Genomic DNA, 22,682 nt, shown 5'->3' on the forward strand with positions numbered 1-22,682 from the left:
GGAGTTTCTATAGGCACTTTATCTCTCCACTTTCAAAAGCTTGGGCTGGGGCCAACTCAGGCAGCCCAATCCTGTTTCTATTACTAATTTACCTCTATGGCTTGAGTCTCACTGAAAACCAAATCCATTCCCTTAGGGAGAAAAAGCCAAAAAAAAAAAAAAAATCCAAAGAAACAAAAAACCACTTGCCAGAAGCCCTAGCTACTTTCTGGCTTTCTTCTTTGTTGCTGTCTATTGAAGACTTTGAATGTGCTACCCTAATAAAATATATTAAAATTGAAAAAGGTAAACTGTGACCAGACTTTTATTTACCATATTAGACTAAAAGAAGTAAAAAGAAATCAGTATGAGCCTTGAGAAAGAGGGGAAGAAAAAAAATAAGAAAGCTACTTTATAGCAAAGGAGAATTTATTCTACCAAAAATACTCATGACAACGCATCCTAGTGTGATACAAAAATAAAAAGAAAGTGACGAGACGATTTATGGTCACTTTCTCGCAGGCCTCATGTTTTGCTTTCAGGAAAATCACATAGAAGCTTGTTGGGTTCGGTGTAAAACGGCTAAAACTCCAACATAATTTGTAAGAGATGGCTTTAAAACTGTGTCAGGGGAGAACATTAAACAGAAAAATCCTCAACATTTAAGAGAGTAGGGGTAGATCAAGAAGAGAATAAAACAAAAATTAACTCCCGGAATAAAAGAAGGCAAAACCACCTGGTCACAGGGGGTTTTGTGTTGGGATGCTTTGTTTGGCTTTAATGTTCTTAGTAATTCAGATGCTGTAGGTCGATTGTGGTGAGTGTGTCTGTAAAAAAGTCAAAGCTGTCAGCTGAAATATCTACGGGGCTGTCCAGGGAGCCTGGCAAGCTGGGCGACAGTGCATCTGAAAGCTGCAGGCAGGAATCTGTAGAGAAAACATTGAAGTCCTGCAAAGAGGGGACCTCGAGGGCCTCGGGACTGTCATTGTTTAGGCCAGCTCCACAGTTCTGGCCCATTGTTGACAAGCAGTTAGGAACAGTGGGTGACTGGTGCTGAAAATGTTTCAAATTTTTCTCATTGCTGGTTAAAGGCGAAACTGGGAAAGTTTGGGAGTCGCCATTGTGTCCGTTGGGAGCCTGCTGTTGAGAGAGCGCGTTTTGCTGAAAAGTGTAACCTTCCCTCTCCAGAAGGGCCCCGGAGACGCTCAGGGCTTGCTCAAAGAGTGACTTCTCTTCCTCGTCCTCCTCCACTTTCTCGGAGTCCTCCAGGCTTTTAAATTTCCCTTCGCTGTTTTGGTTCTCCTTGCACTGGGTCTGCCTCTTGTGCTTCATCCTCCGGTTCTGAAACCACACTTTCACTTGTCTCTCAGTCAAATCCAGCAGCGCGGCGATTTCCACCCTCCGGGGTCTGCAAAGGTACTTGTTGAAATGAAATTCCTTTTCCAGCTCCAAAAGCTGAGTGTTGGTGTAAGCAGTTCTCAGGCGCCTGGATCCCCCGCCGCTGCCATCGGCGATTTCCAGGGACTCTGCGGGAAGGGAAACCAACAAGAGACACACGTACAGTTGAAGGTGGAGGGGTCTGAGCAGGGTTATTCCACTGGAGAATAAATACAGCAGAAGAGATCAACTCAACAAAATGGCCGCCCCTGGATGCAGAGAGGCTATTGTGCTCCCTTTCCTGGGAGCCCAGCCCGGGGAAGCCCAATCTCCTCCACCTCCGTCAAATCCTGACTGTGGCTCCCCCCAACCTCTTCATCCGGGAGCAAACTTTATATTAGCTACAACACAATTTATAATTAATGCATCAGCTGCTTAGCTGAGCAAGAGCGGTCTATCACTCTTCATTACTGTCAAAAAGCCAAACTCTAGGACAACTAGACAAGAGGAGGTCAGTTCCAACTCAAATAAATCATCCTACATTACACAAGTTAGGGAAAGTCCCCCCCTCCTCAAAAATATATATGTCTCATTGTGGAGCTCAGGATCTATGTTCTCCTCCATCAAACCCACTCCTGAGCCCACAGGGGCAGGGGACCCGCCACCAGGCACCTCTCTCTCTCTCCCCCTTCCCTGGAAGCCCACGGCCCCCTCCCCCATAACCGCTCTCTGGGAAGCCCGCAGGGGGACGAGGGTCCCCGGGACCCTGGGCCAAGTCTCGGGACTGACCTTTGTGGCCGAGGCAGGCAGGGCCCGTGGAGGCGGCGGCGGGCGGCAGCGCGGTTTTCTTAGCCGCCTTCTTCTCCTTCATCCAGGGGTACTCGGGCGGCTGCAGGGCGCCGGCGGGCACCGGACTGCCGCGACTGCCCGCGGGGCTCGACTTGGGGCGGCCGCCAGCGCCGTGGCGAGGGTGACTGCCCGGGTTCAGGCTGGGAATGGTCTGCTCAAAAGGAGGAGGAATCAGTGTCGAGTGTGAAAGCGTCGAGGTCTTGATTGATGAACTTTGAAATGTATCAGCGACAGGGGGAAAAGATGTCAGGCACTCAGCGAGCGACGGCTGGCTATTGATAAAACCAATCTCTCGCTCAAATTCGTAATTCATGGCCTTCTCCTTGGAGCCCCCTCGGAGAAAAAGTTCCCTCTTTTGGAGGGGCTTTGGGGGGGCAAGGCCCAAGAAAAAGGCGAGCGCGGAGGAAAAAAAAATCTATCATAGAAGATCGCTGCTGGGGTGTTTTTTTTCTAATTCACTGATTACAGCCGTATGGGGACCGCGCTACTATTAAACTATTGAATTCATGGAGACAAGGTTGAAATTGGACCGAATTGGCTGTCACATGATTGCTTCTGCCCAATGACAATTTGGGCTTTAATCAAAAGAAGCCACTGTCTGTTTGATTGATCCAAAAAAGTCAGAAAGGAACGCCTCATTGGGGGCCATCGAGGCTTTATTTACACTTTTTTCAGGGCAAAAATACATATATGTGGGTGTGGATGGGAATGCCCCGGAGTGCGTGGGGGCGAGAGTGCCTGTTTGCCTCCTGATCTGTGAGATCTAGTGTGCTCCCTGGAGTGTGTGTGTGAGTGTGTGCGTGTGAGCCCTGCTGCCGGTCCCGCCAGCGGCTGCCCTCTGCCTCCCCCGCACACTCCGCGCATTGTTTGGGACTGTCGGGAAGACGCCTCGCACCTCACAAATCATTTAAGCACCTCAGCCTGACGCCTGCAGTCATTAACAAAGTAATCCATTAATCTTCAAAGTTTTGACACCCGAGGGCCCTGCATCCCAGCCACATAAGTTCTGCTAAGGCAAGAGAAAAGAGCAGAGGGAAGGAGGGGGAGAGAGAGAGAGAGAGAGAGAGAGAGAGAGAGAGAGAGAGAGAGAGGATATTGGGGGTTCCCCTTTCCTTTTCCTCCTCCTCTGCTTTTCCTAAAATCAGTTCCTGGATCTCAGAATCAATTCACATATTCATTCTCTCTCTCTCTCTCTCTCTCTCTCTCTCTCTCTCTCTCTCTCTCTCTCTCCCCTTCCCTTCCTCCCTCCCTCCCTCTCTCCTTTCCCTTTTCCTCTTTTTCCTCTCTCCTTCCCCCACCCCACTCTGCCCTGTCGCCTCTCCTCCCTCTCCTCCACTCAATGTCCAGCCTGGGATCTGCGCCCCCAGCCCCATTGTTAGCTGCTTTTCCACGGTAGCTTTGCATCTGGTTCCTGCGGGCAGCGGAAAACGAGAGGCGACTCTCGAAGCTTGCCGATCTTCCTTCCTACGCCATCAACTTCTCAGGCATGGCTGGAAAAAGATAGAGGCATGAGCCAAGAGAGACAGCAGCCCCAGGTCCTTGTGTCCAAATCCCCGTAGCCTGGGCGGCGGCCAGCCAAAGAAATGCCGCCCCGAGCAGGCTCGTGCGGCTCCTGGCACTCTGGGTTTCATACCCGTAGGGCTCGGGTGCGGTGAGTATTTCCGATTTCCAGGAAGGCTGCTGGAACTTATCAGCAGGGAGGGAGAGGACTCTGGTTCCTCGCTCTCTTTTCCCTCTTACTCTTCTTCGAGTACTTGTCGCTCTGGTTGGGGACTGGTTGGTTCAGATGCAGCGAGTGTTTCTTGGCAGCCTGAATTGCCTCCCACACCTTCCTGCTCTTGGGCACCAGGGAGATTTGCACCCTGGTTCTGTTGTGGGAAACAGCACTGCGGGGGAGAGAGCGACTCAAGGAGGAGTTACATCTCTTCAACTTCTCCTTCATCCTTTTTCCTCCAGTTCCTGAGACAGGACTTCAGATTGAGTGCTGGACAGTGCTGAAGGATTCAAAAGATAACACCTTTAGGTACCAAGCAAGAACTTAAAAAGAAAAATCACCAAGCCAGAAAGGAGAGAGAGAGAGAGAGAGAGAGAGAGAGAGAGAGAGAGAGAGAGAGAGAGAGAGAGAGAGACTGCTAAAGGTACCTTCTCTCCCACAAACCCTAAGGATGGAGATTCATTTTTTTTTTTCTTCCTTTGAAATGGACCAAGTGATCAGGGTGCCCCAGGCCGGCAGGCATCAGTGGCAGGAAAATAAATCATTCTGATGGCCAAGGAGAGAGAGGTTGGTGGGGGAGAAAATTCTATGCAGGAAACAAGAAAGGCCAACCAAGGAACAAGGGCAGAACTTCGTCTCTGAGGCCAGCATCTGAGGGGTTTGGGTTGGAAAGGAGCTATAAAGTGGTCTTCAACCTTGACCAGCCCAGAGCATTGCAGATAGAGATGCTATTTTGGAAAATGTAAGGTTTTCCCGTTTTCTTGCTTTTATTCCAAACAAAGCTCTGAAGGAAGTCTGAGTGTGATCAATCTTGCTCACCAAAAGCCTTGACAGCTTCTGGCCCTTAAGAACACATTTCAGCTTCAAGCTTTTTCCAAGCTCAAATGTGGCCGAGCAAAGAGGAGAGCAGGAAACGCAAGTAAACAAGGAAAATTTGTCTTTTTAAAGATTGGTTTGGGGCAGTAGAGAGGATTCTAAGGCAGCTTTTAGGGAAGGTGCTTTGCGGGTCGGAGGGTGGTGGCTTTGGGCATTTGCTTTTACCAGAAAGTATTGAGGGACAGGGTAAGAAAGTTAGAAAGCCGCTACCCACACCATTGGGCTTTGTCAGGCTACGTGGGTGAGAGCTTTGCTTCTCTCAGCTGCCTTAATTCAAACGCCATCTGGAAGAAAACCCTTTTCTAAGATGGCCCAGCATTCAGATCTTCCCCCAATCTATTATTTTAACTCTGGAGATATTTTGATAAAGCTGAGGATGAGATGGATATTTTTTTTCTTTGCAAGCCAAAATAAATGCCTTGACTGGCAAGATATGGGAAATAGTATTAGAATTTCCTTGTACAATCTCTGCCCTGAGGGAAGAAGGAAGCCCCCCAAACCATTCTTGCCTTAAAGGGAAGATGTTAGAAATGGGTTCAAATGCTGATACCTCTGAAGGGTTTTCAGATGGAGACCCCATACACACACCTCTTCCTTTCGATGCTTCCCAGGTAATTTTGTGCATGTTTTAAAATGCTTACATTAAAAAGACTACTGTATCTGCACCACATCAACAACCAAAAGGCTCCAGTCCTCACAAAGACTGGTTTTGCATTTCTGATGTTTGCATCATATTTCAGTAGAGAGGTTGGGGGTGAGGGGAGCAAATCCACTTCCCCACAGGCCAAAATCTTTGAAAAGAGACCATGAGTCAAGAGCTGGAGGATAGACGTGGGGAGAGCTCCTTCGGTGTGAGACTCCAGAGGTTTCTGCAGCGGCCTGGTTTTGTATCCTCCGAGATTTTTCTTTTTCCTAAAACATGGAAAGGTCCCTTAAAGTTGCTCTCTGAGACTCAGCAGGTACCCAGAAATGACTCCAGTGCTGGCTTCTAAGGAGTTTCTTAGGGTGCTGGGGTAGTGGGTGGGTAGAGGCCATGATGATAGATATTTGAGGTTGCAAACAAAATGGCGACATTTTTTACTTCTGCCTCTGAATGATACAATCCAAGGAGAATGGGGGCTCAGATCCTCCTAATTCCCAGGCACAGGCTGTTCACCTCCAGCTCTGAGGGGTTGATGATGGGGTGCAGCTCTGAGGCTTGTATTTTCTGAATTTGGCTTCTCGAATCTGTAATTCTTTATCTTGAAGATGGAAATATTTCCCTTTTCCTGTGTCTGCCTTTGACTCTGCCAGCCAGTCAGCCTGTGTCCTATCTTAAATCCAAACGTGGAAATGTAATATTAAGCTTGTGTAGCAGCAAATGAAGGAAGCACTTGTACAATTGCATTTTTATTAGAAAGATACCAATCTCCTTTCTCTCTCCTCCTCCCCCTGGGGCCATAAAAAGAGAGGAAATAAATCCACAGAATGGCAAATGCTGAATTCCGGGAGGAAGTTGATGCTGAGATTCATGGAAGGGATTCCTTCCAGTCCAAGGAAGGAAGGCCTGGAGGACTCTCTGGAGCTCAGTTCTTTTGCTGGAGACCAGGAGGAGCTGAGTCCCTTTGGAGCCGAATTTAGGAGACCCTTTTTTTTTTTTTTTTTTTTTTTTCCTCCCTTCTCCAGGAGCGATAATGAACCACAAAGCATCCGAGATGGAGACGTGGAATGTGATAGCTTGTGGGAAGAGCTCAAGACCCTGGGAGATTCCCCAGGTTGAGGCGTTGGCCGATGGGCTTTCGGTGCGGGGGAGCGGAGAGGAGCTCCGGGTTCTCGGTGCGCATCGCCCCGCACCTGTGCGCCCCCCGCCGCGCCTCCGGCCTGCCGCCTTTGTTTCCTCCACGCCGGCCCGGCCCGCACTTCGCAGCCAGGCGCCCTCCGCCTGCTCCGGCAGCAGCTGGGAACCAGGCTGCCCAGCGGACCCGGAGTACGACACTTCCCGAGCTGCGGCGGCCTCCCGAAACCACGGCCTCTTGCTCCTGAACTCGCCGAGCTCCCAGGCCACACGCCGCCGCCGAGCCAGGCCGCACGCCACCGGAGTCGCGGGGCTGCCGCAGCCGCTACCCGCTCGCTTCTGCCTGTATTCCACGCCGAGCCCCTTCTTCAGCCAAAGACACCCTTTTGACACGGATCTTAATCAGAATAAAAACTTTATTTTTTTTTGTTTTGTTTTGTTTCTCAGAATGTGAGCAGCAAGGAATGTAAAACTCTCAAAACAAATCTAGTATTTTTAGCGTTCAGTTTTGCCGGATGTTACAAACCTAAACCACGGTTTTCAAACGCTGGGTCTTCTCTCTTCTTATTGCATCGCTACGGTTTTTATAAAGGAATTTTATTTCCCTTTCAAATAAATTTTTTATGTATGCCAATACATCATTGAACAAAAGGCTCAAGAAACCTTCTGAACAATCAGGGTACAGAATTTCTTTAATATAAATACGAACGGATGGGGATAAATAATATTTAAAACTTAGACTATTCAATGCTTGCAAAAAATATAAATAAATCTGACTGTTCACAAGCATACACACACGGAAAGACGTACACTTAGTCATTTTTGCACAGGGAGTCCCTGTTTCAAAGCGCCTTTGATTTCTTTTTCTCGCTCATTACAAGAAGTGCAATTTTAAAAACTAAAACTTAAAAAAAAAAAAAAAAACCGCAATCGCTTCCTCTCGGGAGCCATAACGTACAAACAAATTCACATTGAAAACTCAACTAGAAAGTTTGTTCATATACCCTGTTTCTTATCAAAGAGTAGAGAAGGTAAGGGTGCAGGGCCAGAGGCCTGGGCCGGGGTGGGGGTGGGGGATGTAAATGTCACCACTGATACTGACAGCCTTTCCAGCAACCAAGATTGCTACGTCACATAAACCATAAAAACGCATTACCAAAGAAAACAAAATAAGGGAGGGGTACAGAGGAGAAAAGGGAGAGGCAGGAAGAACATAAAACAATAAAAAAAAATTTTTTTTAAGGAAAAAGAACCAAAAGGAGGTGGGGAGGGCAACTCTCCTGGCTCGCAGCCCGAGCCCATCACAGGTGTGTGAGCTTGGGCGCTTCCTGAATTCTTCCCTGAGAAGGATGGTGGGCAGTAAGGTCCGTGTAGGTGGGGTGCGGCTCCCCAGGCCCCGGCCCATGGTGGTGACCGCTGCCCAGCGGCCCAGTGCCCCCGTAGTCCATGGCAGACGAGGTGGTGTGGGGGAGGTGAGTTAGGCCAAAGAGTGCTGGCCCGGAGTTGCTCATGGGCTCCACATAGCTGCCCCCCACGAAGACGGGGCTTCCCTGTAAGTGTGGGGTCCCATAGCTGCCGCTGCCCTGCAGGCTGTGAGCGTGCGGGTCGTAGTCAGGGGTGCCCCCTGCGCCTGACCCCGCCGCTGCATAACGCTTCTGGGGGGGAGGTGGGGGTGCGCAGCTGGGCAGGGGAGCGGGGTAGGAGGCCGGAGGCAACCCGTAGGCGCCTTGGGGGGGCTTGGAGAAGGGAGGGGGCGACTGGGGCTCATAAGGGACACTGTTGACGAGCGAATGCATAGAGTTCAGATAGCCTCCTGCACCGGGAGGCACGGGACTGCGACTTGGGGACTGGCCCCCCGACGAGGTCAGCATGCCCTTGCCCTTCTGGTCCTTCTTGTACTTCATGCGGCGGTTCTGGAACCAGATCTTGATCTGGCGCTCGGTGAGGTTCAGCAGGTTGGCCATCTCCACGCGGCGCGGCCGACAAAGGTAGCGGTTGAAGTGGAACTCCTTCTCCAGCTCCACCAGCTGCGCGCTCGTGTACGCCGTGCGCGCGCGCTTGGACGAAGCTTGCCCCGGCGGGCTCTTGTCCCCAGCGCAGCTCTCCCCTGCCGGGACAGAGAGGAAGAGCCTGTCAGGGGCTGCTGGCGACCCCGCCCAGCTCCCCAGCTCTAGCCTAGCCCCTCCTTTCTTCACCCCACGACCAGAGAGGAGCAGGACGTCCACGCCGCCCGAAGTCCTCTTGGTGTGCGGAAACAGCCCGGTTAGCTTGCCCTTCCTTCCGCTAAGGAGAGAATCATGGGCTTTTCAAGGGAAGGACAGAGCAGCAGAGCCTCCGGCTTGCCGTTCTGGCCTGCACTTCCTCTCTAACCCTTTTCTTGTCTAGCTTATTTACTGGCCCATCAGACAATAAGCCTCCTGTGGGCAGGTGTCTTCACGCCTTCAGTTGCTGAAATGGGAGAGATCTAGAAATATGCACGAAGGCCTTTCATCCTCCCTGTGTGACTGAGAGTGATCAGCCATTAGCTTCAACTAACCAGTTTTAAAATCTAAGAGGAGATGGACAGAGTGGTGAGGTCAAACTGGAAGACCTTCTCTGACCAAGGAAGACCAGACCTCATTGAAGCTGTCTAGTCCTGGTAGGGAGGCCCAGGCCCTCGAGGAGTCCTGGTCATTAGGGGTCTTAAACGTCATCAAGCAGGTTGCCCAATTCGGCCCCTCACGTTTGTGCTTCCTGTCATTCTTGGATCCCCAAATACTGGCTCTGGATGTTCCAGATGCTCAGGCTCGGGGGGGGGGGGGGGGAGAGGGAGGGGCCAAGGTAACCAGGAGGCCTGGAAGCCCAAGGCCTCGGGGCTGAGGCTCCTCCACTCGAGTCCAGTTCCCAAAGCCCCATGTGGTTCCCATTAGGATGATAAGCTGAATCCCCTCCCCCAGGAGATGGCCGGCTGCCTCCTTCATTGTGCTAAGACTGAGCAAGGCCTGCCTTCTCAGAGGTAAGGCCGCCTCCATCTGCTGCAGCAAACCCTGGCTCTGATTATAGACAAAGCATTGATTCTGACTTGGGTGATGATTAGGCCTGCTTTTATTCTGCCACATTTCTGTATGGAGAGGATGCCACTGTTTGCTTAGAAAAAAGAGCTTTGCTTGGAGAGACAGAGGCCCTCAGGATGGTTCTGCCTAGAGGTTACAACTCCCAACAGTGGAACCAGGAAAGATTCCTGCCCTGGAGAGGTCCAGAGGGACTTGAGTCTGGTTTATGTCTGGGGGACCCTTGTCACAGAAACCTTATCACCTCCCTAAGTAGCAAAGATTCTGGAAACCTTTTTCTCCTTGTCTGCGTGGGGAAGAGTGGGGGAAGATACATTTTCACTGCTCCTAGGCTGTGCTGGTAACGCTGGAGGTGGCTTAGGGAGCTGGGCCATAGGCCCCGCCTCCAGAAGGCGCCCATTTACCTGAGCTGGAGCCGCTGGTTTTCTGCTTAGTGTTCTGTCTCGACTCCTTCATCCAGGGAAAGATTTGTTTGCCCACCGTGGGAGAGTTGAGCAGGGGGCTCTTGGCTGTGCTGGCGGGGGTAGGGTTGCTGTTGGCACTTTGAGGGGGGGAGACAGAAGAGGGAGGCGGGGGAGCCGCAGGGGTGGGCGCAGGGGGCTGTGGTGGGGGCTGGGGAGGCTGTGGGGCTGGGGGCGCCGCCTGGGGAGGAGGTGGAGGCAAAGGCGGATCACCCAGGCCTGGGGGCTGGCTAGGAGGGCCACTCAGGGTGCGCAGACACGCTTCGCTCAGCTCGTGAGCTTTGGGGTGGCCCCCAGAGCTGGCGGGGGACTGGAGGGAGCAGGCGGGTCGGTGGTACTCAACGCCATCGGGGCCCAAAGCCGCCGACGGCGCGTATGGCTGCTGACTGGCATTGTAAGCGAACCCATTGGCTGCTTGGTAGGGGTAGCCACCGTAGATCGCCGAGCTGTCGTAGTAGGTCGCTTTTTGCATCGCGATGTTTCACGATCGTGCTCGCACACTCTGACAGGGGCTTGACACCCGTGAGGGAGCACATTGGCACGCCCCCGCGGTCACGTGACACTCCGCCGCCAATGGCCGCCGCGCGCAGACCTGAGGGGTGGGGGGGAGAAGTGCAGCGGCCGTGAGGGCTCCGCGCAAATCCATCTTACTCTCAATAGCTAAGTGACATGAAAGCCATAAAAGAAAAAGTGGTCAGCAATATTTAGCAGCACGACGTGGCCCCGGGCGCAGGGAGCTGCGCTATAAAAAGCTGCTGGAATTTACTGGCAGCTACAAATATTTGCTTAACTTGTGTCTGGAGTTGGGGGATTTTCCGCGGAGAGGAGCAGAACCAGTAAGGGCTGGGAGCTGGGTCTCTGGAGTCCAGGTCCAAAGCGAGGAAGGCTTTGGAGGCTAGGTTGGGGGTCTTTCTTTTCCAGAAGAAACTGTGATGTCCCTTTGTAGAGGCTGAGGCGCTCTCGAGATCTTGGGGGAACTCTCAAGAGGGCAATGGGTCGCCATTTTTTTTTTCTCCAATCCCCACTTTAGGATTTCTATTTGCCCCAAAGACCTAAGATAGCCAGACTTCCTTCCTAGCCTGCCTTTTCCTGGAACTCTCACAGGAGGTTTGCACACACACACAAACATAGGCAACTGCCCTATCAGACCATGATGGACTTCAGAAGCTGAGCCTGTTAGGCAGTTAGCCTGCTTTAGTTCAGTGAAGAGGACCGACCTCCTCCAAATGAACCCTGTGAGGTCAAAAAGTGGGTGGGTGCCAGAGAAAACTTTGAGTGGAACTCCTCTCTCTCTCTCTCTCTCTCTCTCTCTCTCCTTCTCTCTGTATTGGGGGGGTGTTAGGAACGACTAACACCACCACCCCACCACAAGTCACAACTCAAATCCTGTAACTTTCTGTACTCTTTCTCCCACCCTATTTTTCAGACACTTTGAAACAAGCCACCCCAACCTCTTTTTCCGAGTTACAGGAGGTTCCCAGACTTTCCTGGCTTGGACTTTCTGAGGTGCTGTTATTCTGGGCAACTATCAAATTCTACCTGTTAAAACATGATGGATTAGAGAAAAAAACAACCCACCAGGAACCTGAAAAACCAGCGTTCATCTCCATGACCACGGCTTGAACTCTCCTTCCAACCTAACGATAATAGGGTCTGTCTTAGAAACTGCTATGCAATTTGATGTATGGGGTCATTTGACTCCAGAGGAGGCATGGAAACACAGACCATAAACTCCTGCCAGACTTCCCTGATCTTTGTATACTGTTGTTGATCATATTTGTTATTTGGTTTATCTTCTGCCTTCAGAAACACTATAAGTAAAGAGAAACCTAAAATGCAACTTAAAATCTCTTTTATTTAGAAAGCAGTTTGTAGAAGTGAAATCTGTGTTCTCTTGGTTTTCAACTTTTGTATGGTAAACTTCTAGTTCTCAGCAAGAAAAGTTCCTTGTGAGTCTTACATGTACACACACACACACACACACACACACACACACATTCAGAATGCTAGTCCCTCTGACCATTAAGAAAATTACTGACAAATCCAGGCAGATAATGTTTTACATTTCAAACCCCAACTATGGCTACTGAATCCTAGAGTTATTTAACTTTTCTAGAAATAGCAGATATCAACCAGAAAAAAAATAATAATATAACAAGCATCCACCAATGGGTGGTTATAATTTTGTTTTTAATAATGAACTCCCTTTGATTTCATCATTAAACCAACAATCTGATCAACATCTGGAAAACAAGCACAATTAATTTTCCAGAACCTCAATAAAGAATTACAGCAGCACTTATCCAGAGTTATTGTGCGTGGTCATGAACCCTGGAGTATTGTTTCCCTTTTGGAAATGTCTAGGAAGCTACAGATAACACTATGGAAAGTAAATAAAGGGTAAAATAAAATTTTAAAGTGAATTACAATTTAATGTCTACTTTGTTCGTTCTTACACTGAAAACAGTTCCTATTATACCTGGCGGTGTTAATGCCTGTCATTATACATTTTTGAGATACCAAGTTTGATTAAGGTAAAACGTCAGGTTAAGAAGATTACTCCAGACATTTGAACAGCAAGATATTAGATAAAACAAAATTAAGTTGATTTTGAACGTGCAGTATTTCTAGTGACTTTCTAAGCCATTAGCACAGGCTATACCAGCCTGATGCTTTGTTGAGCCTTTTTATCAGACTGTATATTGTCTTTTAAAATAACAACAACAACAACAAAAATCTTTAAAAATCAACGAGCATAAGGGAGCGTCCACAAACTTAAAATACGAATTCAACTTAGAGACCCCATTGTTTGAGGTCCGCAATCACCTTGGAACCCACACAACCCGCCCCCTCCAGCCCCCAAAGTTTTCAACCTAGTGAAGAAGTTGGAGGTTTGCCAGCCAGGAAACTTTGCCTTGTCCCCCCAAGCAAGAGCTGGGGGTGGAGGGGGATTCCTCCGCGAGGATCTGTTCCTGGACAATAACCTCCAGGTGCAGGAGCAGAAGCGACTTGAGGAGGCTGAACTGAGTCCTGGAAGCCAGCCCTGTCGTCTCTACACAAGGTATGCCCAAATTCACCTCCCTCTCCACACTCGGCACACGCCTTCCCTTAGCTGCCCTCGCCCGAGTTTGCCAGGGGACGTCGAGGCAGCAGCCCGCGTTCCCAGCCCCACTCCTCCCTCTCTCCCCCAACCCAGAAAAGTTGAGGCTGGGCTAGGGGAGAGGGGAGAGTGGGGGCGGGGATGGGAGCGCGGCCTGAACTGAAGTGTGAGGGTATCAGTCACTGCCGGCGAGGAAGCTCCGGCTTGTGAACTCTTCTTGAACCGAGATTTAAGTCTGCAGCCATAAATCACCGAGACACACACTCTCCCATTCAGCGCCGAGAGAGGCCGCCGGTGGCCCCGCTTACCTTAACTTCTGACGGCCGCCGCGGGCTCGGGCTCGGGCTCGGGCTGCGGCCCCGGGTCCCCTCGGCGCGGGATGATGGCCAACGACCCTGAGCATCCGCCGAGGCGGGCGGGCAGGCGGGCCGGCTGGCGGGAGACCCCCGAGGCCGGGGCTCCGCGGAGAGCGGGGCGACTAGCTGCTCGGGCGGCTGGCCCCGGGCGGACTGGGGCTCCCGGACCCCCTCCCCTCCCCTGCCCTCCCCCACGCCCGCCCCCGCCCTGCCCGCGGCCCCCGATGAGCGCTGGCGCGGCCGGCCGGGCTCCGCGGGGCTGGTGGCACGGACTTGGGTATGTTTCTTATGAACACTGCGCCGCCGAGCAGGGGTCGGTCGGGGGGTGCGGGAAGGGGTGCCGGGGCGGGCGGGAGGGGAGAGCCGAGCGGCTGGGGAAGCGCCGGCGTGGGGGATGGGGCTGAGGCGAGGGGAGGAACAGGAGCAGAGCGAGCTCGGCGGCAGCGGGAGGAGGGCGGCCTCCCCCACCCCACGCCCTCCCTCTCCTTCCTAGGCGTCACTAAAGTCCAGGAAAATTATGCTAATGAGGACAAACGCCTCTCACAAAGGGGCTCTCTTGCGGGGCTCTGTTTCTTAAGAATCTGTCTGAGAAACCACGCAATTCCCTGCCCTGGACATTTGCACTGGGGTGGGGGGGAGAGAAGGAGAAATGAGTTGCCCTGACTTTGGGGAGTTTACTTCACCTGCCGTTCCCCATACAGACACCCCGAAGCCAGTCCCTGTGGTGCCGGGATAAGGCCTATTTTCAGACACCTCCCCAAACACAACTCAACTGCCTTTGGTTATATTTCTAGGCCGAAAGGAGGAAAGTGTCCTGGGGAGAGAGACAACTGTCCCCACAGCGAAATGAACCTCTCTGGGCTCAGGCACACACAAAGATACCTAGAAACTGGAGTCTCCACCTCCTGCGTGCCCATTTCACAGCACTGCACGCAACGGGGTCGCCTACAAGGAAGACAGATAGGGCTCTGACACCAACACAAATGGACATCCATGAGATTTCACCCCCTAACCAGCTGAGTGGCCTTCCTTTTGCCGGGTTGAGCAAAGGCCTAAATTTGCCTGGTTATGTACCACAACTTTAAAGAGGATGGGATCATCCCTCAGCTTCTCAGCTTCAGAAGCAAACTCCTGGGCAGGAGTGTGTGGAGAGAGAGAGAGAGAGAGAGAGAGAGAGAGAGAGAGAGAGAGAGAGAGAGAGAGAGAGAGAGAGAGAAATGGAGCTTTCGTGCCATTCCGAGGCGTCAACAAGGGTCCTTTCTCAAAGGAAGGTGTTAAAAATATAAGTAGTATGTTTAAACTGTCAGGGAGCCAAAGTGTCACCTTAGAGCAAAAACAAAGCCTGGGGAAAGGGAGAAATCAAAAAGCACTCCGGGCCAGGGTGGCCTCATGCATACCAATGGTTTTTGTCATTTATGGCTGGGCAAGATTTATGACTCGGCTCCCCAAAGCTGTAAACAGAGCACAAAACAGCAAACACTTGCTCCTTATGGCATATTGCAGCGGCGCTACTTGAAAGGGAAGAGCCGGGACGTGTAGGAGGTGAGACCCGGCCGCAAAAATCCGCTCGGCGGCATTTTCTCTTCAAACCCTCAGGGTCGGATGTGGCATTTGAAGAAAGAAGGCGTGGGTCAATAATCAACCCGCACTTTCTCCTCCAAACTGCTGACGCGACTCTCACCGCCTTCTCAGCTAAGCCAGCTGCAGGGAAGGCCGTGAGAACCAGACCTGGGAGTGGACTGTCTGGTCCAAGGGGCTGGGAGCGCTGGAGCTGGGGCTTCTGCAACGCGTACCTTTCCGGCTCGACCAGACCCAGCCCAGCCACCCAAGCGCTGGGACCAGGCCCGACCTGAGGAGGAGGAGGTGTGGGAGCCCCGGGAGAGCTTGGGTGAGCTCGACTCAGACCAGGGCCTCCACCGACTCGCGACTAGGCGGCTGCAGGGCGACTAGGTGGCTTCAGGGCGGTGGGCCCCAGCGGGCGAAATAGAGCTCTGATTTCAAGACACGGGTCTGTACCCCGGCCTTATGCCTCTCATCTGAAATCCAAAAGGCTGGTTTTGGAGCAAGCATGGGCGAGATGATTAAAATTAATGATTTACAATAGGTTTTTGTTGGTTTGTTATTGTGCTGTGATTGAAAATACGCTATTTGATTTCCACCTCTAGAAATTGCTCACTGCCGCGGTAAGCTTTCTAGGCAAATTCCACCGTTCACCCGACTTCTTCAAACCCGCCAAATTTGTCTTTGCTCAGCAGCTGAGCTTCCCTAAATCCCATGATTTCCAGAGGGACTAGAAGAGAGCGTTTTCTCCGGCACAGACCAGTAGAACTTGGAGCAATGAAGGTGCCTGACGGAACCTTACTGCCATTCCAAGGGGTGTCCTACCCATCTCTGAGAGGTTTCACCGCTCCAAGGCTGTCTGTCTGTGCAAGCCAGGGAGGAAGGTGAGGAGTAACTTTTAGCAAGAAGCCTTAAAATCCAAGAATGGGGAGGGAAGGTGTTGAGGAAATACCCTGGCCTGTGAGGTTGAGGCTGGTACTTTGGGTGCCTAAGGGGACCGGTCTTTTTAATAGCTGATCATTTGGCTGTAACAGAGTGCCTTTAGCTCTGTCCTGGGAGGAAAAGAACCACTGTGCTCTATGAAAGCAGTTATTGGCTTCTCACCGTGCATGCTTTTACACAGAACCAGTTTGGAGAGTCTGTCGTTAGATATTTATTCGGCTGGCCGGCACTGAAGCCACAATAAAAAGACTCCTCTAACAAACCTTTACTCCATTTCTCCTTCTTTCTAGTGAAACTATATTATTTATGAGTCTTTAACTGGGTCAAAAAATGCACCAGAACTGGGTCATAAATCATATGAAATGCTGACAAGTAATTGAACAGCAATTAAAGCTTACATTTTATTTCCAAGGGGTGTTTTAGAGCACTCCAAACAGTCTCAGTTCAGCACAGTTACCTCCGATCGGCATAGGGGAAGGCAGAGGCGGCCCTTACTGGGAAAGTAAATCTCACTCAAGTAGAAGAAGCCCCATTTGTTTTTGTTTTTGTTTTTGTTTTTAATAAAGAAATAAGATTTTTTTGTTTTATTAAAGAGAGAAAATTTGATTCCAACTTCTCACTAGGCATCCCTTTCTCTGCTCCAAGGAGCAAAGTAAAGCCCAATTTCTTCCACCTTTCCAAAGACTTCCACTCTTCCCAGGAGCAAAAGGTCCCCAAAGTCCAATTAGCCCAGGCCTGGCCAGTACTTTAGAAGCAAGCGGTTTAGCTCATCTGCCTCCATGCTGGCAACAGCTCCCTTTCAGGGAATATAAAGCCAGAGAAATGTCTGTCTTTGCTTGCTGAGGACTATACCTGCAAAATTCCCTCTGATTTTGGGCGCATAGGCCAGTTCTTTAACTCAGGCTGGCTTAGGGGTATAAGAAAGCATCCAAACCAAAAACACTGACGGTAGCCCAAACCGAGCCCCAGTCGGCTTCTGAAAATCACAACAACCCAACCTCCGGGCAACCGGCATGCTCACCAGCATCCCAAGCTTCCCCTAGGTCCCAGCTGCCCTTCTCCATCCCTCCCAGGCAGATATTGCTCTGGAAACAATGGCATGCCCCCAGGTTGGACTCACTGGGTCCGGCGTGGGGAACTCTGCCCCTGCAACCCAACACTGAACAACGTGGTTGGAAACATCATCAATAAAATGGCAGCGCATCTGCACATTTTCCTCATTGATTTTCCTCTTCCATCTGCTCAGGCTGCCCAGGTCAGCCCTAACCCTCCATCCTGCTCAGTAAACACTGGCCAAATGGAGAAAGACTCCCCTTCCCAGCTGCTGGCCCCCACTCTTTTCATGAGGTCTGGCCCTTCCAGCCTCTGGCTAGCCGGCCACCTCTGCCTGACCACAGCTTCCAGCTACCTCAGACATCAGAACCCTCCCTCTGCCTGGGGCTCAGCTCCTGGGACTTCAGCCCTGCAGATTGCAGTGGGACAAAGCCAGCCTAATACTGGAGAGTACCTGGTCCGTCCAGTAGCCCCCAAGTGCCCTCTCCTTTACACCTCACAATATTTTCCAGGGAATTAAACCCGGAGTCTGAGGAGTTACTGGGAATCTTTCAAATGCTTTCGGTTCTAAAACAGAAACAAAGGAAGACAGAGGCTGAGGGTCCTGTCCATGATCCAGTGTCTCCTCGCCTGACCTTTGTCTCTCATAGCCATAACTCACTCTAGATATGAACAATCAGAGGAAATACCTTAAAATAAATTCCATCCTCCCGGTATGGCCTGGAGTCTCGTCGGCTAGCTTGCCCAGGACTGCTCCATGAGAACTGAAAACTGCAAGCCGCTGGAGGAGCGCCTGCCTGCTCCGGAGAAAGGGAAGGAGAAGGAGAAGGAGGAGGTGGGTGCGTGGGGGTGGGGGAAAAGCTCTCGCTCTAAAGAGAATCTAGAAAACGTAATCACAGACGAAGCCTGCCTGGGTCTCCGCTCCAAATACCACAATAATGTGCAGTATTATGTGCTCACGTGGTCATACGTCAACTTAAATCCTTTTATTTGAAATAGGGAATCACTGAAGGAACCAGGTTAGATTTGGGGGAGGAAAAGTAGGGGATCTTGACCAGGGTCAGAGGGTTCTGTCTTACCAGCAGGACCATGAGGGAGGTACCCCACACGCATACATATCACACAAAGGCGCTTATCTCCACTTATGTATCTTTACACACACTCCCAACACAAGGGTACAGCCACACTGTCTGTCTTCCTAGTGTTCACTTTCCCTATGGCCTTCTCTTCTACAGACAAATTGAATTCAGCATGCCCAGACACTACCCCCTCTAGGCTTCTCTGACCCACAGACCCAAAGGCAAGAGCCAAGCCCAGAGATAACTGGCCAGTCAGTGGATCAGTCAGCAGATTTCTTTATGGTATGCAATTGTATGGAGTTTGCTAACACCCACGCCATCCACCACAGTCACTGGAGAAACCAAAAAGGCCTGTAATTACCTGACAAAACGTTAAAGTCTCTCCTCCAAGTCCAGTTGGTTTGGCTCAGTGGCAGCCTACTGGGAAAGACATGCTCCGCTATAAAGTTGTGGGTCAAGATTTTGCTAAATCTGGAGAGACCTAATGCCCCAGCCAAAGCCATACTTACGCATTTCCTCAGTGCATAGCTGAGTGATACATGAAATTATATGCTTCTAACGATGAAAAATGTGGGAGGAAGTGATCTAATTGCCTCTGAAATAGGGGGAAGCACTGAGCTCCACTGGAGTCTCACTGCTGACCTACCAGACAGCCTGAGACCCTACCTGTACACTGTTCTATACACTCACCCCCAAGACAACTCTACATCTGCCAGCTGAAATGGAACTGAACTGGTTCTGCTTAGTAGAACCTGGCTAAAACAAACTGTCCTCCCAGTCTCCGCCCACCCCCTACTCTTGCCTTCTGCTTGGTGACATCACCCACACATTTCAACCTTTTCACAGGCTGTCTAAAAAATTCCCAGTCCTGATATCTGAACTTGGAGTGTTGTGAGCATGCCACAGTCTTATTCCTGGAGAGTTAGTCTTCAGCTGGCCCTGAGTGTGGGGACTTACTTGTAGCAACTGCAGAAGACCTTAGGAGTCTCCTTTCTCTCCAGAAGGGACCCAGAAGGAGTTTGTTGAGACTTTCTCGTGAGGGATGGGGTTGCCCAAATCACAACCTTGGGAGTGAGGACTAGCCTAAGCTGGTGGCAGCACACTTCTAAGTTTCTGACTGTGGTATACCTGGAGGACTTCCATAGAAACTTTCCTAGCCATGACCTAACTCAGATGCTGGAAAGCAGGAATCCAAACCTGCCTGTGCCCGGTTTGAGAGATAAAGAACAGACCAAATGCTGGTTTCCATAACATATTCTTCTGACTTCCAAGGACTCAATCCACTCATCTTTGTGTCTTCTGCCCATTCCCCAGTGCCTGCCCTTCACACTGAGCTTTCCAGATACCATAGAGAGGGACCTAGACATACGGCCCAGTCTCTGACAACTCCCTCCTAGGTTTCTGCAGAGGCATTGATTCAAAGATAAGAAGGGCCGCCTTCCGAATTCTCTCAACAGTTTCAAGCAAACTGGAACTCTTGAGGCCATAAGTCAATAGTAGCAGTCCCTGGCGCTGCTTCAGAGAAATGCCTTACCTGCAGTGAGGCCCACTGGCATCTCAGCCCCATGTTGCAGCCTCCATGCCACTAACATCCCCATTAACTGCTGCTTAACAATTAACATTAAGGACTGATGTGGGTGATTTGGTGGGATGAGAAGGGAAAAGAAATCTGAGGAAGTCAAAAGAAATTTAACCTGTGAGCAAACAGAACAAAACAAAACTCTCCTAAGAGTGAAGTGAGGCCAGGCAACCACACAGGCACCCAACAGCTGAGAGTCTTCCTTCACCACTCTGAATTCCACTTTCCTGAAGCAAAACTGGGGGTGGGGTGGGGGTCACCAGACCCTTTCCACTCCCTCTGCTCTGACCAGGGCTGAGAACCCATGCTGTGAGCCAGGCCACCAGAGCCAAAGTGGGGGAAAGTTGGCCTGGGAGGAGCAGGTGACCAAGCATACAGACTATCAGTCAATATTTGCCAGGCTGTTGGCAGATTAGATATATCTGTACTCAAACACCGCAATCTGATTTCTCTATCAAAACTGTACTTAAATGACAAATCTGTATTTAACATGAGATGTTTCCTGTGGGTACAAACTGCCGTACAAATGGCCTTCAAGCTCTCTTGACACCAGTGGATGTGTGTGTGTGTGCATCCTGTTAGACTCCTGCAGCTTCCAATATCGGCAATCATTCCATTACTTGTAGATATGCAAATCATGTACACATGCTGAGTTGTAAATACCTAAAATGTTCCGTCTCTATCTGATATAAACAGATGCCCATAGCTGAGACTCCGTTACTGGGACTGTTTACTTCCTATCTGATAAAAATAATGGTATTCCAAACTGCATTCCAGCCTTAAAGCACCACTAAGTAGCATGCTGAAATTAATTTGCAATCTGATATATGTCTGGGGAGCAAATTTTAGGAAAGATTTGGACCTAGGGAACAGAATACAAAATCTGAAAAGTTTGGCTTTTTTTTAAAAAAAAAAAAAAAAAAAAAAGAAGTAATCCCTGGGTTGGAGGTACCTCATAGGTCAATGGTAGAGTGCTTGCTTGGTATGTGCAGAGGCCCTGGGTTCCATTCCCAGCACCAGAAAAAAAAATTAACCCCTGAAAGAACAAAGCAAACTCATTCGTTCACACTAAACTTCTGAAAACTATTCCAGCAGCCCCTCCCCCAAACAGGCCTGTAATTTATGGCTCTTTTACAAGGTAATAAACCACAGTAATTACCTCCCTGCATCTCAAACTAAAAGAACAAATTAAGCCAGAACTTGAAAAGAATTTTAAAGACTTTTTCCCTTGTTCCAAATAGAAAAAGAAAATATTCAGACATAGAAGATCTGAGCTTTTCCTGTGGGAAGTACTGTGGATCTGCTCTCATAAAAGACTGGGGCAGACTCTGCCTGAGCAGGGCCTACATACTGGCAAAAATCTCTCGAGGCAGAAAGACCAGAGACAATGCAGGTGGTGGAGACAAGTTTTCTCAGCCCAGAGTTGGAACTGGCTGGCAGTTTCGGAACCCATGGCTTCCGGCCTCCCCAGCCACAGCCCACATCGCAGCCCCTTCGCTACCCTGGCTCCTGTCTGCTTCTGCTTGGTTTGCTTCAGTTGGGTGTCTGTTTGGGGCTTGGAGGAAGACCCAAGCACACCCGCTCTGGCTCTCCCTCCCTCATCTTTTGCTTCTGCACTCTCTACTCCTGCCTGCTACAGGCTCTGGAGCCTGCTCTTTGTCTGCCTCACACACACCCGCATGGTCCTCAGGGAGCCCAGCTCCGAAGTCTGCCAAAGTTAAATATTGACCAAAACCTCTTTCAACCAGCTCTAGTTGCCAGGAGTGGGGGCGGTACACTTCTCCCTGCCTCCTGGTGCAAAGTCCCAAGCCTGAGGAAGAGTTTGGTGCAACACTTACCTCCAAAGATGTTTAAATCTGAATCAGGAATGGTCTTCAATCCCAGGTGCTCAGGGAATCGCTTTTTCCAGGGTCCAGGCACTCTGCAGACAAATAAACACCAGAAGGTGAATGGTGGCTGTGAAGGAAGAGAATGAAGACTGGAGTTAGAAATGTGTCCTGTGTGGGCGCCAGGGTGGCCCCAGGGTGACGCGGACACGGAGTTGTCGCCAGGGCACTGGTCCATGAGACGCACTCATAGCTCGAAATATTCCAGTCTACAAATGGCCTGAAGATGGTGATTTATTTTTGTAAAACAAATACATACTCCATCTCTGCACCCACAATCTCCTTTTCCTTTTGTATAGCTTTTGGGGGGATGGAGAATGAATTAAAGGGAAGAAAAAATAAGATGGCTTTGCTGGTGATGCGGATTCCGCTGGCAGAGCTCCGCTTGTACCCCAACTTGGGGAATGTGAACGCAAGCTTTATTTTCTTTCACAAACAATGGGAAGCCTTGTCTGGAACCAGTCAATCAGAGGCTCTGCTGAAACCTCACTAATAGCGTTCATTTCTGTTGGCGGGAAATCAGACCCCTGCTCAGTCCACAGATCGGGGCAGTCTTGGGAGGTTTTGTCTTCTGGTTCATTCAAGGGCTGGGCAAGCTATTTCTTGGTCCTGGTGGGCTGGCAGGACTAAAGCAGTGGCCAGTCCCTAAGAACAGACCAACTACTGCTGCTAGAAACCAAGCAAGACCAAAGTGCTGGACAATAAATACCAGCCCCACCTGTGAAAGCCTCCCCATCCCCCAGCACCCCCCAGACTTTACTGCAGCCCCATGCCTCTGTATTTTAGCACCCCCTTGTCCGCTAACCAGAAAATAGTCAAAGTGTCCCAGATGGCTTTCTGGGAAAAGGAAAGGGCAGAGAACGGCCCCAGCTTGTTGGTCTTTTGCTGAGACTACAGCCCTGACCCTAACCCAGTCACTACCCACCTGCCAGCCTGCTCCAAGCCAGCCCTGTGTGGGTCTGCCCTACACCTATGAAATCCAGCTGATAGCCAGAAAAGAATTACCAAGCAGCTGGGGAATTGCCTGACTCTTGGCTGGGGAGCCTC

General features: G+C 50.5%; 2 protein-coding genes across 2 annotated transcripts; both read right to left on the reverse strand.

The window, feature by feature from the left end:
- Window positions 1-200: 200 nt before the first annotated feature.
- Window positions 201-3,227, reverse strand: Hoxa2 (homeobox A2). The gene is made up of 2 exons (XM_059256667.1): window positions 2,146-3,227; window positions 201-1,505 (listed from the first exon to the last, which is right to left on the reverse strand). Exons 1-2 carry the CDS (start codon window positions 2,516-2,518, stop codon window positions 766-768), a joined length of 1,113 nt encoding a protein of 370 aa, XP_059112650.1. The 5' UTR covers window positions 2,519-3,227; the 3' UTR covers window positions 201-765.
- Window positions 3,228-7,003: 3,776 nt separating this feature from the next.
- Hoxa3 (homeobox A3) lies at window positions 7,004-10,659 on the reverse strand. Its single transcript, XM_059257846.1, has 2 exons — window positions 10,024-10,659; window positions 7,004-8,676 (listed from the first exon to the last, which is right to left on the reverse strand). The coding sequence occupies exons 1-2, from the start codon at window positions 10,550-10,552 to the stop codon at window positions 7,871-7,873; spliced, it is 1,335 nt and encodes a 444-aa protein (XP_059113829.1). The 5' UTR covers window positions 10,553-10,659; the 3' UTR covers window positions 7,004-7,870.
- Between the last annotated feature and the right edge of the window lie 12,023 nt (window positions 10,660-22,682).

This window comes from Peromyscus eremicus, chromosome 3 (assembly GCF_949786415.1).
Source record: "Peromyscus eremicus chromosome 3, PerEre_H2_v1, whole genome shotgun sequence".
NCBI classification, from domain to species: Eukaryota; Metazoa; Chordata; class Mammalia; order Rodentia; family Cricetidae; genus Peromyscus; species Peromyscus eremicus.

What these genes read in the sequence shown, in the direction of transcription:
- Hoxa2 (XM_059256667.1), bottom strand. Translation starts at nt 2,518, where the DNA reads ATGAATTACGAATTTGAGCGAGAGATTGGTTTTATCAATAGCCAGCCG. An exon ending in TGCCTGCCTCGGCCACAAAG is followed by an intron (nt 1,506 to 2,145) that starts GTCAGTCCCGAG and finishes CCCTTCCCGCAG; the next exon opens with AGTCCCTGGAAATCGCCGAT.
- Hoxa3 (XM_059257846.1), bottom strand. Translation starts at nt 10,552, where the DNA reads ATGCAAAAAGCGACCTACTACGACAGCTCGGCGATCTACGGTGGCTAC. An exon ending in AACCAGCGGCTCCAGCTCAG is followed by an intron (nt 8,677 to 10,023) that starts GTAAATGGGCGC and finishes CTGTCCCGGCAG; the next exon opens with GGGAGAGCTGCGCTGGGGAC.